The 14,495-nt window shown below is 42.5% G+C and overlaps 2 protein-coding genes across 7 annotated transcripts in view; one reads left to right on the top strand and one right to left on the bottom strand.

The window, feature by feature from the left end:
- The window catches only part of LOC311063757 (unconventional myosin-VI-like), a 182,647-nt gene that overhangs the window by 132,053 nt on the left and 36,099 nt on the right, over positions 1 to 14,495 (top strand). For all 6 annotated transcript variants that reach the window (XM_084083349.1, XM_084083348.1, XM_084083347.1 and 3 more), the window contains exons 24-26: positions 3,262 to 3,352; positions 6,980 to 7,130; positions 11,950 to 12,158. In XM_084083349.1, coding sequence (XP_083939475.1) covers positions 3,262 to 3,352; positions 6,980 to 7,130; positions 11,950 to 12,158 — 451 coding nt within the window. The remainder of the gene's footprint in view (positions 1 to 3,261; positions 3,353 to 6,979; positions 7,131 to 11,949; positions 12,159 to 14,495) is intronic.
- LOC311063793 (nuclear factor 7, ovary-like) lies at positions 9,403 to 10,986 on the bottom strand (the record flags this gene model as incomplete). The annotated part of the gene is made up of 1 exon (XM_084083393.1): positions 9,403 to 10,986. The coding sequence occupies one exon, from the start codon at positions 10,984 to 10,986 to the stop codon at positions 9,403 to 9,405; it is 1,584 nt and encodes a 527-aa protein (XP_083939519.1).

The raw sequence follows: 14,495 nt of genomic DNA, 5'->3' as shown, positions 1-14,495 counted from the left end.
TGGGGCCGGGTGACATACCATGTATGGACAAAACAGATACAAAGCCTCATGTAAGCCCGACCCCTTGGGTCTGGCAAAAATAAGAATGAAAACAAAAATAGAGAAAAGGAAAAAACAACAGCCCACTGAAATGGGAACTAAAAAAGTGTAAATTCCCTGTGAATCTCTGATGTCAAGCTGATCAGTCCTGCCCAAATATGGAAGCACTGCAGGGTGGTGGATCTGAGATCTGAGACCCTTTGCACAATGTTAAAATGTTAACGCACACGCACACACACACACACACACACCCACACCCACACCCACACCCACCCACACACACACACACTAGACGTCTAGGCGGCTCGCCCCATAGGACAGGCATATTGTCGTCGGGTGGAAACCTGTTGTGAGCTTGTAGATCTGCTATTTTTTTGTAGTTGAAATATGGAGATCCGATGTTTCTGCTCGACTGCAACAATATTTGGAATATGGAATATGTTGACAGGAATTTGGGTTTAGAACTCCACTGAGAATCCCAATGTTAAAGTACAAACTATTTTTCTAACTTAAAAAAAAACAAAAAACTATATACTGTAGATATCGAGATGATACCCATAAATACACATTCATGTCAACAAGGACTGTGTGTATACTTGTGCCATTGTGAAACAGTTTTGGAACATTCATTATGTCACTCAAAATAGCATAATTTACCCAAAATTGGGATGACGTTCATTAAAAATCTGTTGTGGTGGCTTGAGAAGAACATTAAAAGACAAGAAATAACGCTCATCCTCCCGTCTTTGGTTCTGAGCCAAAATGCAAACAGCAGAATCATGGAAAAAAGTTGCAACTCACTTTAAAATGCTCTAATCTTTATTTACAGCAGCAGCAAAAAAATCTAACCTTGCTCTTTTTAAAGTAGGCTTGAGAAGAACTTCCAAGAGTCATTGGAACATAATAAATAAATACATTTCTGTTTGCCTTTGTAGGCTTCATAAACAAAAATCGCACAAGACATGAATAACTTTAACAATAAACAAAGAAATGACTGACAACGACTTGTACCCATGAGGCCATATCCTTGTCATCCACCCATTTTTATACAGATGAATGGAAACGATTATGCAAATTATTTTTATGCAAAAATAATTGCATTTAGCTCAAATAATTGCGATCGGGCCGCTACATACTAATTGTGACATGCCTAGAGGGAGCTGACAGAGAACATGACAGGTGAGCATGGAGGGCCTCTTGCCCTTGTTGGTTTACTTTGTATCCATTTTGTGCACAAGCTGTTTTCCACTCTGTGTTGTGCTTTCTTTTGCTCCTGAATCAACCCAACTACCACACCAGCCACAGTGTTTCCCAAACCTAGAGTTGTTATGAGTACGAGCCATTTTGGGTCTGGGTCGAGTAAATATATTTAAAAGAAAAAAGGTGTTTAGCTCCCGGATAGAGACACCAAATGTCTCTTTTGCGTCTTGAACTGAAAATGTTTGACCCCTGATCCAGAGCATCAGTGTTTGGTGGACACATTGTGTGCATTTCTGACACGCTGAGCAGCGTGAGTTAAGCATGCGCTGGCACTGCAGCTCGTGATGATTGTTCAGCTGCCATATTATCCCTAGGGCTGATACAGCAGAGGATCAATCGGTGCAAGCTCATCTGCCTCTCAACTCTTTGACAAGCGTGTGTGTGTGTCCGTGTGTCTGTGTCTGCGTTTCTGCGTGTCTGTTTGTCCAGAGCAAATCTCGCCAACAGCTGGAGCAATCTGCGCCAGATTTCTTGTGCACACTGCCAGTAGACCAACCTTTCTTTTAATCTTAAACTAGCGTTTAGGGGTGATAACAGTTATAAGCCCTAGGGCTAGCTAAAGTGCCACCACACGCTGACCTGTCAATGTGAGCGGCTTCATCGCTGTAGGAAGACAACGCGTCAAACATAAACTAAAGTCGGCCAAACGGCTGAGGAGTCGCTGGAGTTTATCCGGGTACAAAGGAACCCAAAACAAAGAGCAGCAAAACAGCTGCGTTCACAGAATTTCTGTGTACTAACAAGGGTGATGAGGCCTGTCAGCAACCACCTGCCACCTCCTCTGCCAACTCCCTCCCCACACTGTCATGAAATCCCAGCGGGACTGCCTGTTCCTCGCTGACAGTAAAGTCAAGTCTGAATAATACTAAAGGTACTATTTTAGTTGTTGTGTGTCATCCACACAAAATGCAGTTATTATGTGACAATAAAGCCACCTATTTTCTTTATTTTTTCCCGAAACGAGGTTGATTGTTCCCCACAAATAAAAACATCAGCCTGTATGAAGGCTGTGAAATGTCCGTCGATGCATTTTTTGCATTGTTTCTTCGTCATGCCCAACACCAGCACCCAACTAGGTATAAATCAAGCACAATGACGATGGAATGCTGTTTTCCTGTTGCCTCAGGGAGTAAACAAGGCTATGCGTATGTGATAAACAAACTACCATCATTGCCCTCGTGTACATAACCCCGGGCCAGCTGCATGAATGCCCAGGTGATGATGGGGACGCAGTCCGCCCGGAAAACAAACCAAACCAAAAAACAAGGCTCATTAAAACACCTCTGTTCCATGACAATACGTGTCATAAAAAGTTAATTGTGCCATAACCACACTCCTGGCACCGCAGACTGGCAGCTGTTGTGTGTTGGCAGCATTTGGGCTGGCTGTCTCCAGGGCAGCCATGTCTCTGTACCAAGGTTATAGTTTTGAATGGTTCATTATTTTATTTATTTTATTTTGAATGTATTCCATTTCAGTTTGGTTTTGATTCATCTTTAAAGCGGGTTTTATTTGTCAACAAGGTCCAGAAAAATAGCAGATCTACAAGTTCACAACACGTGGCATTGTAGACATTTTTTCTATGATTCTAGTTATTTTTACTTCATTTTTGTAAACACAATACAGTTTCAGTTAGTTATCGTTGTTCAGCCTGTAAAGCCTCATTTTCATTTTGATTTCAGTTAACTAAAACGTTTTGTCATTAGTTTTAGTTAACAACAATAATCCTGCTCTGTATTGTGTCGGGGGTCTCTGGGCGATCGGCGAAGGGGTCTCTCTGATCAAAGTCTCCCGCCGGGCCACAGAAGGCTGTACTGACACAGATAATAATAATAATTAATAATAATAATAGCATGTCTGTTTGTGTTTATCTGTGGGCTGTCTGTGTCTCTATCTCGGCCCACTGTGCTCTTGTCTCCATGTGTCTGCCTCACTTTGCGTCTCTGTCTGCTTGTCTTGCAGTGAAGAATAAGATCTTGTACAGAACAAGTGCCTGCATCAAGATGCAGAAGACTGTTCGTATGTGGCTGTGCCGGAGGAAACACAAGCCTCGGTAGGTGTCTCTCACTCTCTCTGTCTCCGTCTCTCTCTCTCTCTCTGTCTGTCTGTCTCTGTCTCTCTATCTTTCTGTCTGTCTCTGTTAGAGCCCGGCCGATGCCATTTTTTTTGGTCCGATCCCGAATTTGGAGAGTCCCAGACCACCGTTTACAGACCGATATTTTGTCAAAAAATTCACACGTTTTCTCTGATAAAATTGTATTCATAAGAGAACAAATGAATAAAAATAAACACAAATAACCACTTACTGTAAGTACTGTTCAAAATGTTCAAAGACGATCCACCAGCTCACAATTTGCGATACATTGTGAGCTTGTATATCTGCTCTTTTTGAAAATGTTTGACAACTTTCACCTGTAATGATTGGAACACATCGGATGCATAATTGCCTATATGTCATCAGAAAAGTCAAATAATGGCCGGATATATATCGGCCAGACCGACACATGGGTCAGCCTCTAGTCTCTCTCTCTCTCTCTCTCTCTCCCCCACCGTACATCTTTCTCTACTCGCACGCACGCACGCACGCACGCACGCACGCACGCACGCACGCGCACGCACGCACGCACCCACAGGCATTTGTGTAAACCCATACTTGGGTCCTCTTTATCACCTTGGGTAAAGTGCCAGGAGATGTGTGACAGCAAACACAAGACCTGGAAGATGAAGTGAAAAGGAGGGGAGGGAGGGAGGGAGGGAGGGAGTGAGGGATGGACAGAGATTAAGGAGGAGAGTGGGATAGATGGAAAGAGAGAGATGGATGAAAGGATTGGAGGAAAGCGAGGCTGGAGAAACAGATCATGGGGGAAGAGTGACGGAGGAAAGGAGAGGGTAGAAGGAAGGAGGAGGAGGGAGGGGATGATGGAGGGTGGGAGGGAAGCAGGCATGGGTTAGAGGAACACACAGCTTGGGAGGTGAGTAAGGGAGATACTGTAAGGAATGAGGGAGGGTGGGTTGGGACTGGAGGAGATGACATAAATGAGGAAAGGAGGGACGGAGGACTTTATTGTCTGATCTGGCAAGTGTGTGTGTGTGTGTGTGTGTGTGTGTGTGTGTGTGTGTGTGTGTGTGTGTGTGTGTGTGTGTGTGTGTGTGTGTGTGCGTGTGCGTGCGTGCAGTGGTGTAAGGTAATTAAGTACATTTACTCAAGTACTGTACTTAAGTACAATTTTGAGGTACTTTTACTTTACTGGAGTATTTCCAATTGTCGGTACTTCTACTTCTACTCCACTACATCTCAGAGGCAAATACTGTACTTTTACTCCAGTTTAATTATTTGAAAACTTTAGTATCTAGTTACTTTGTGGATATACATGATTACATATTATTACATATGAAACGTACATTAACCACTTTGGCCATATTTCATACCTACATATCTACAAGCTTGTAGATCTGCTATTTTCAAACATTTTAGTACTTTTACTTTTAGTACTTTAAGTACATTTTGATACCAATACTTTTGTACTTTTACTCAAGTAAACTTTTAATTCCGGACTTTTACTTGTAACGGAGTACTTTGACATTGCAGTATTGATACTTTTACTTAAGTAAAAGATTTGAGTACTTTTTACACCACTGTGTGTGTGTGTGTGTGTGTGTGTGTGTGTGTGTGTGTGTGTGTGTGTGTTTTTTTTGTGGGAGAGACATTGTGCGGTCGTGCATTAGTGACGACGTGGGAAGAGAGAATTACACATGCAAAATATGAGGCATGTCTGAGTGGGAGGAGAGGTTTCAGTCTAATTTAACCCATTCAATCCGGGAACGCATCTACAAATGTCTTCTAAATCCTAACAGTTTTCTGAAAACCGTACTGTACTGTATATGTTGCTATAATATCAGTGGTTCTCAAACTGTTTCATGTCAAGGACCCCCAAAATGATATGTATTTGGCCGCGGACCCCCATCTCAAAATATTTTGTTCTAGGGACCCCCCCCCCCCCCAGAAACAAAGATCTGAGTTACAAATGTTCGCTTTAAAAATATATATATTTAAAGATTTTGCTAAATGTTTTAGGATAAAAGAAAAAATAGCAGATCTACAAGCTCAGAGATCTAGCGCGGCACTCGGTGCCGCGCTGCCGCGCTATGAGCTTGTAGATCTGCTATTTTTTTGAATAGCCCACTATAAAATAATGGCTTTAGCTGAAATCTAAAAATGACACGGATGCGTTTCCGGATTGAAGGGGTTAATCATTTTAATCTCAACCAGCTGTCACTCGGAGACACTCAGCATCTCGTTTTCAAGGGGGTCCTTTACGCTGTGTGTGTGTGTGTGTGTGTGTGTGTGTGTGTGTGTGTGTGTGTGTGTGTGTGTGTGTGTGTGTGTGTGTGTGTGTGTGTGTGTGTGTGTGTGGAGGTTAGGATCAATGTGCTAGTTATGGTGAGCTTTTTCGGTCCGCTATTTTTGCTGTTTAAAAACAATTTTGAAAGACAAAGTGAAAAGTACTTAACCCATTAAGACCTGGAACTGTGTCATTTTTAGATTTGAGCTAAAAAGCATTATTTTACACTTTGGGCTATTCAAAAATAGCAGACCTACAAGCTCATAGCGCGGCACCGAGTGCCGCGCTACGAGCTTGTACATCTGCTATTTTTGAAAATTCGTGAAAATGTGTGCAAATCTTTGAATATATATATTTTTAAAGCGAACATTTTTAACTCAAATCTTTGCTTCTGGGGGTCCCTGGAACAACATATTTTGATGGGGGTCCGTGGCCAAATGCATATCATTTTGGGCGTCCTTGACATGAAAAAGATTGAGCACCACTGATATAGAAACATACATTTATCAGAATACGGTTGAGATTTAGGAGACATGTAGAAACAAGAGCTGCTGCGACTAAAGAACTTCACCTTGGATACATTGAAGCACAGGTTCTTTTTCTTACCCGTTTCCTGAAAAGTTACAGTTTTGGACATATAAGGTTTCCTTCCACATGACGGCAACGATAGGATATCGTTTGGGATGGTTAACCCATTCGATGTGGGAACGCATCTGTGTCATTTGAAAGATTTCTTTGGCGATTCAAAAATAGCAGATCTACATGCTCATGCCGTGCTATGAGCTTGTAGATCTGATATTTTTGAATAGCCAAATAAATAAAGACACAGATGCGTACCCGGTCTTAACTCATTGAGTGCCATTGACGTGTTTCATGTTTTACCGCAATGGCGCAACGTGCCAATGACGTGTTTTGTTTTGTTTTTTTTGGGGGGGAAAAAAAACTTTCAGAACCCAAGATATCATCATTTGAATATTTGCTGCTCCATTCACTTATTGTTTAACTTATTATTGAAAAAGGCTCCTGAGCACTTTTTTTTTACTATGTATTTCTCAATGTTATTTTCAAAAGGCAGACCATTAATGTCAACAAGGTCCAATGACCTCGTTGACATTTGTGAAACCACACAGTGCAACCCTCAGTGATTAGCACCCTTCAGGGGATCGATTATACTGGAGATAAATATTCTGTGACCACTTGAAAAAGGCATAAGAAAATTGAAAAATTGCTGGCACAGTTCGCAATTATTTTTTTCATTTCATTGGCACTGAATGAGTTAATGGGTCAAGTTGTATCGCAACGTGTACGTGTACATGATTTTGTTTTCTGCGGTGCAGGATCGATGGGCTGGTTAAGGTGCGTAACCTGAAGACCAGGATGGACCGCTTCAGCGAGGTGGTGGGCGGCCTCAAGGAGGACAAACAGGAAATGAGCTCCAAAGTACAGGAACTGGAAACGTCCATCGACGAGCTGGTGGTCAAAATCAAGGTGGGTGAGATGGGTTGCTAGGACAACAACGGCCCACCCATCCGACCACTTAACTGCCGCGTTAAGTGGTCAGCTGGGTGGGCCGTGTGTATTTTCAGAGCATGTTCATTTTTAATGATTGAGTGATTGTTTTCCGGCTTGGATCAGTGGAACTAACGTAGTATATATACTTTAGAATAGAATACCTATTTATATAGATAGATAGATAGATAGATAGATAGATAGATAGATAGATTATATAGTAGAATAACTATTTTTTTTATACATTATTTTCTTTTTATATTAATGTTAGTATCAATAAAATCTTTGTGTTTTACCAATTGTTCGAGGGCCACTTGCAATATCCTGACCCCGGCCCTCAAGTTTGGAATTGCTGGTCTACATTATTTTAACTTTAGACAAGTTGCATTTAGGAACCCCGGATTTCTCTGTACAGTATACCCATTTTTCTCAAATAGTGCATCATGAAATGTCCCGACAAACGACTCTAATAAGGTTGTTTCGGGTCTTGCCTTCCCATAAACATAAATCATATTTTTAATCATAACTTTGGCTATGCATAGCATTTGTATTTTCCGTAATAATCTCGTATGTGACTTTCACACATTTGTAATGTCCTATTTGTTTTACATAATTTAGCATTCCTACTGTTTCTACTACCCCATTTTATCCATGAATAATTGCGCATATTGTGCAAACTGGTCGGGGAACTCAAACTCAAAGCTTGCTACTCCTAAAATAATAATGTTCTTAGTGTTTTTCTTTGCTTAGTTTTTAGCCTTTTAACTAGTTATTCTCTTAATGAAGTTGTTTTGTTTTGTTCTGATTTGTGAAGTGACTTTGAGCACCAAGAAAAGTGCTATATAAATTCGATATTATTATGAATATAAAATAAAGCCGTGCATCTGTGTTATAAATGCAGACGCAGAAAAAGTTTACATTGACAGCAGATGCGTCTGAATATTCATCACAGCCAGATGTGCTTTGCTGCTCAAATTCACAACACTGAAAGCACAGGTCACAGGTGGTTATGAGGACACGGAAAGTTCTGTTTGTTTTGTTGTGAACAAGTACACAACAGTCCTAGCATCTATTTAAATAAAAATAACTAGCATCTATTAGTGGTGGTCTCCTTCCCCGGTGGCTCTTAAGGAGGTGCCATTTGTCGCTGTTGTTTCCTTCTCCCTTTGTCTGCGTAGAATCTAGAATCTCTGATTACTTTATTAGTAAGAAAATGTAAGACATTAAGGCACAAATAAGTCCTAGGGACTTGTTTCCATTGTGGTCCGATGTATTCAATTCAACATAGCATACACAATTAACACAATAATACATGTCATCAACAAATACAAACACTATGTGTACAAAATAGATGAAAATGTACATTTACCTGAATGACCTCCCCTTTAGTCAGGGGATATTAGCAGAACGATTTCCAATCTTGGAATAAATTCCTTACCAAAAAAAATCTTCACCAATGTGTTTGTAAAAGTGTCTAGTAACACATCTCACAAAGACTGAAATGCAGTTTCCCTAGGAGAATTTTTGACAGCTCCTGAAAGTTGGGGTACCATCCATAACCTTATGTGGGGGAAAAAAACAACAATATTTAATTCTGTTTTAAGTAGCATGTGAGGGGTCAAACTAGGGTGTTTTTATGATTCTGAATCCATTGCAAGCATTTGTTTTGCACCAAAACCACTCCTTGGGCTAAAAACGGCCCAATCTCAATGGGCTTTTTACACAAAAAGTATACCTGGAAAAGGATGGCTATGGCCGTTTTCAGCCCAAGGAGGGGTTTTGGTGCAAAACGAATGCTTGCAATGTATTCAGAATCATAAAAACACCCTAGTTTGACCCCTCACATGCTACTTAAAACAGAATTAAAGTTTGATTTTTCTTCCCCCACATAAGGTCATGGATGGTACTCCAACTTTCAGGAGCTGTCAAAAAATCTCCTAGGGAAACTGCATTTCAGTCTTTGTGAGATGTGTTACTAGACACTTTTACAAACACATTGGTGAAGATTTTTTATGGTAAGGAATTTATTCCAAGATGTTTTTAATATCCCCTGACTACTTGTGGTCTCCTGATAAATGTTTTTTCAGGACAATTTTGAAGGAAACCAGTGTTACACATATCTCTTCATGGATGGTGTCGGGGCATTCCACATTTTGGTGCCAGAGCAGTAGAACGAGAACTCCCACGTCCCACGTTTGTTCTAAATGTGGCTAGTACCAGACATTTCAAAGTAAAAAAGAGGAGCATGAGTCTAGACACTAATGCGATTGACAGGATGGATGATCAGAGGAGCAGAGGAGTTTTTAGCATTGTCATTAAGACTGGGACTGAGCAAGGGATACAGTTTCTCAGTGAAGGTGCAGCCAGTGAAAGAGTAGAGATGAACTCTGGCCTGCACGTCATGAAAGGAGACCAGGCCCTCCTCATAATCCACAAACACTCCCACTGTCTGGACCTTCTCTCTTACCGGGAGGAGGACACGAGGGTCAGCGAGAGCCTTGTACTCATTTCCTTTCCTCAACCCTATGGTCCAGTAGCCGTTGCTGGGACTCAGATAGATTTGTCCCTTCCTATTGATGGACCCTCTGGCCACTCCTAAATCCCACTCGGTCCCTTTCACCTGAACCTCATAGTAAAACCTTCCCGTGAAGAAGCTTTGTTTTCCTAAGACGCAGACACAATAAGAGAACCTCTCTTTGTTGTCTGGAACATCATTCTCTATGCCTCCATAACTCGCTTGTTTTCCATCCTTGGACAGGATGAGTTCATAGTGTGCTGTATCAGGGTCCAACGTTACATCCATTTCATGTTGCTGGACCCTCCTCAGCTCGGCATCGTACAGCTTCCTCATCTCTTCACTCAGTATCTTCTCCAGCTGAGCCACGGTTGTCCACACAGTCCCCACATATGAAGACTCGTGGACATTGACGTTTGTCCAATCCTTGGTGGGTGGAGGGGCGTTGATGGACGTGAAGTTCTGGAGGAGGTGGAGGTGGTCTTCACTGTGTGAGAGCTGCTTCAGCTCAGAGATTCTCTTCTCTAACTGAGTGATTTCCTCTTGCAGCTCTGTGATGAAGCCTTCAGCCTGTTTCTCTCCCGTTTTATGCTTTTCAATACGGTTCATCAGAGCAGTGAAAAACTGCACGCATGTGTCTGCTATGTCTCTGTCTGCGTCGCTCTTGCTGAGCTCTACTGAGCGCTTGACCTCCTGAATCTTCACGTGTCTCTCCTGGACCATCTGCTGAACTTCAGCCTCTGTCTTTCCCAGCTTAGCCTTCATTCCTTCACATTCTTCTCCCAGAGATACGATCTGATGAGACTTGTGGTTTGACTCGGTGCAGAACTGACAAACACACGTGCGGTCGGTCTTACAGAACAGCTCCAGAGGTCTGTCGTGCTCCTTACACATGAAGTCTTGCAGGTTCTTTACGGGGTTGATTAGTTTGTGTCGTCTCAACGCCGTGACCCTCTGATGAGACTCCAGGTGAGTCTCACAGTAGGAGATCTGACACACCAGGCAGGACTTCAAGGCCTTCATCTTGACGGGAGAACAGAAGCCACAGGAGACCTCATCGGGTTCGGCGGGTTGCCGCTGTGTCTGCCTGAACCGATCAGCCATCTCAGAGAGGACTTTATTAACAGAGAACTTCTGTCTCTTATGGAAGGTTTCTTTGCATAGCGGACACTGACACACATCTGTGACGTCCCAGTAATGTCCGATACAGGATTTGCAGTGGTTGTGTCCGCATGGAGTGGTGATTGGATCGGTAACCACATCAATACAGATGGAACAGAGGAAGTTCTCCTCGGACAGGTGACTGCTGGCAGACGGCATTTCTACACACAGAACCTGAGTGAAAGTCAATTCTGTTTCATGTATAGACACCTTATAAGACCACGTCACACTGACATCATACAGTGATGTCAGTGGAAAGCCGTCACCAGTGCTGGACAGCAATGAATTACATTTACTTGGGTACTGTATGTATGTTGTTCGAGTACCTGTAAATGGGGATTTGTATTTTTGCTCCATTCCCGTCCCTGTGCATTGTTCCCGAGGAGGCCGGTGCCGTCTAGTCATCATATCCAAATAACGAAACTAGCTTCTTATCTATGCAGTCACCTAATTCAGATGCAAAACATAATTAGTGAATGCCAGGTCTAGGTGACTCCTCAAACATGTTGGCATGTCCCGTGTATTCTGTATTGTAAGCCTTCACTGTGATGCTGACTCAATAAGTGATTCTGTAACACACACAGCCAATCATACACAGCCAAATGGCTCAAAGCTAAATAGGAAATCTAAAACATCACCTTAAAGGAGTGGTTCACCCAAAAAATTACATATCAATTACACACCCCATGAAGCATTGAATTCATGGAGATGTTTTGGTTTTGTCGCATTCCTAAGCCAATAATTTGATTGGTTGATAGACATTGATAGACAGACGGTCCCATCCAATCACCTGCCAAGTAGCTTGGAAAAAAGGGGTCGCCGTCTTGCATCGATTCTGCTACCGGGGTCCCAGATGGAAGTAGCGTGTGAAACAAATGTGACGCAAGCTTGTTCCAACTGGCGGAGTCAGGTTAATCCTACTTCTGACCACGATCACACAGTACAGAACATCGAGGGGTGCAGGAACGTCTTAAGAACGTTCTGAGACCGCCCATCCCACGTTCAATTTGTTGGTATATTACCTACCCTGTCCGAACAAAGAACTGATGTTTGGACAGAACATGAATAGTGCTTAAATGTCCTGTTTATTGATTGTTTTGTGTTAATGTGTGTGATTTGTAGAACACCATCATGTCCCGCATGGAGATAGACCACGAGTACAAGGCCCTGGTGACCCGCTCGGAGCAGCTGCTGACGGCCATGCAGAACAAGAAGAAGGAGCAGGAGGAGCGCGAGAGGCTCCAGCGCATCCAGGAGGAGATGGAGAGGGAGAAGAAGAGGAGGGAGGAGGAGGAGCAGCAGCGCAAGCAGGAGGAGGAGGACAGGCGCTTGTAAGTGATTAGGCGCGGGTGGAGGAGGTCAGGGGATGGTTGTTTTTTAACGGCGGTTCCCGGCCCTTTTCTGAATAAGGGCCCACATCAGGGCCCACATCGGCTGCCGTGTTAAGTGGTCAGATGGATGGGCCGCGTGCATTTTCAGAGCATTTTTATTTTAACGATCAATCAATCGATTGTGTCCGGCTTGAATCGGTGGAACTTATAGTTATATTTTAACTTCCTATTTATCGGTATCACAATGAAAAACTCATTAATGTTGTGTTATCAATAAAGTCTTTTTTTTTTTGGGGGGGGGGCAATTATTTAGGGGCCAACTTGCAATACCCTCACGGCCCACCAACTCGGTGATAGGCTCTATTCACAGCAGCCATATTATGAAGACATTCAGGTGTTACCAATGATACTAATGAAGGCTCTGTTCCATTCTGTTCAAACAGAGTCAGGGTGCTAATATTGTGCATGTTGGCCCACTGGAAACACCAGTGGGTCTACAGTTGGGGTCCAGGGACCCTCATGGGCTTCCAAATGGCCCCTTACAGGTGTGTAACTCTGAGAGTGTACAAATGGAACCAAATGGACCCGTAAGGGTCCATTTGGTTCCATTTGTACACTCTCAGAGTTATGGGGGTCGTGGAAACCACTGTGCTAGACTAAATGGAATAGAGCCTTCATTACTATCATTGGTAACACCTGTGAATGTCTTCATAATATGGCTGCTGTGAATAGAGCCTATTGGGAATCACTGAGTTATAAAATGTAGTTGTTTTCTTTGTCTGGTTGCGTGTTGTTGATGCTTATGCTATATCTCCACTAGGTGGATCGTAGTAACTCTAGAATCAAAACATTGTTGCTTTGCCGTGACGTTTTCCTCTTACATTAAACGTACTCCCCCCTAAAAAACTCTGATCCCCTCAAGTGAAGCTACTGGCTGTGTCTCAATACAATAGTGTTATCAAGTAGTAGCTACAGTAACAATGTTGACAACTTTTCTGCAATACCAGCAATTAAATTATTATTATTGTTGCGTGAGTAATTAGGCTATTTGATATTTTTTGCAAGTTGCATGTCATGTCGCACGCGATGCTGATGAGAAACCACAGAGAAATAGTTCCTCCGTGTGTGACACTCATTTTGTCAATAATTTCACATGCCGACCTAAATGAACTGGTTAAAATTCCCCAGATGTACTGTATGTCAGGAACATACTTGTGTACACACACACACACACACTCACACACACACCCACACACACACACACACACACACACACACACACACACACACACACACACACACACACACACACACACACACACACACACACGCACACACTATGAACTCTACTAATTGTTGCTGTCGGGTAGAAACCTCTTATCTACAATTATCTCCGCGGCGCGAAGCGATGCGTTTTGAGCTTGTAGATCTGCTACTTTTGCTATTTGTTTATTTGAATCCAGAAAATGAACAGTTTTGGACACATGAGGTTTCCACCCGACAGAGACGATATTCATCTATGGAGCTAGCCCAGTGGCTGAAGGTCATCACCGTGGAAACTATTGGATGGCTTTTATTTGAACACTGCATTTAACAACCTTGATGCAGTAATTGAGTTTTATAAGGAGATAGACCGGCTGCACTTGGTCTTTTATAAGGCTTACAGACTTTATAAAGGCGTATTCGCTTTTATGAGTCCTAAATTATTATGCAAAAGTGATTTCCCAGCACCAGACAAGTAAAGATTATGCCATTATTAGGAATAATAAGGCCACTCTGTCACTTGAAATACTGATACTCATTTCTCCGTACTCTTCCCTCATTCACCTTTTTTTTTGCTAAAGTAGCTGATCTACAAGCGCACAACACGCCGCAATGTGACACTTAGTGAGCTTGTACATCGGCTATTTTCGGTATTTGTCGTACGATGAAGTATATAGGGCCTAAGTGGTTACAGTTCCATCCGTAAGGGCTATGCGAGGGCAACGGACAGTCCATTATGCCTCCAGATAGCCTGGGAGGTAGATAAAATAGGCAGGAGAGAGAGAGAGGAGATTTCGGTGAGATTACACTATACCACTACAACAAGGTTCAGAACAATAATCCACGTATACAATATGATCGTTTTCTTTCATCATTTGATTCTTTTTTTTCACCTTCATCATCCGCGAAATGAAAACAGATTTCATTAACCCATTAAGACCTGGAACGCATCTGTGTCACTTTGGATGTCTTTGGCTATTCAAAAATAGCAGATATACAAGCTCATAGCGCGGCACCGAGTGCCGCGCTATGAGCTTGTAGATCTGCTATTTTTGAAAAACCTTGAAAAACTGT

The sequence above is a fragment of the Gymnoscopelus microlampas genome (genome assembly GCF_963454915.1).
Source record: "Gymnoscopelus microlampas genome assembly, chromosome: 16".
Classification (NCBI taxonomy): Eukaryota; Metazoa; Chordata; class Actinopteri; order Myctophiformes; family Myctophidae; genus Gymnoscopelus; species Gymnoscopelus microlampas.
This window is presented reverse-complemented; position numbering and strand designations above follow the sequence as displayed.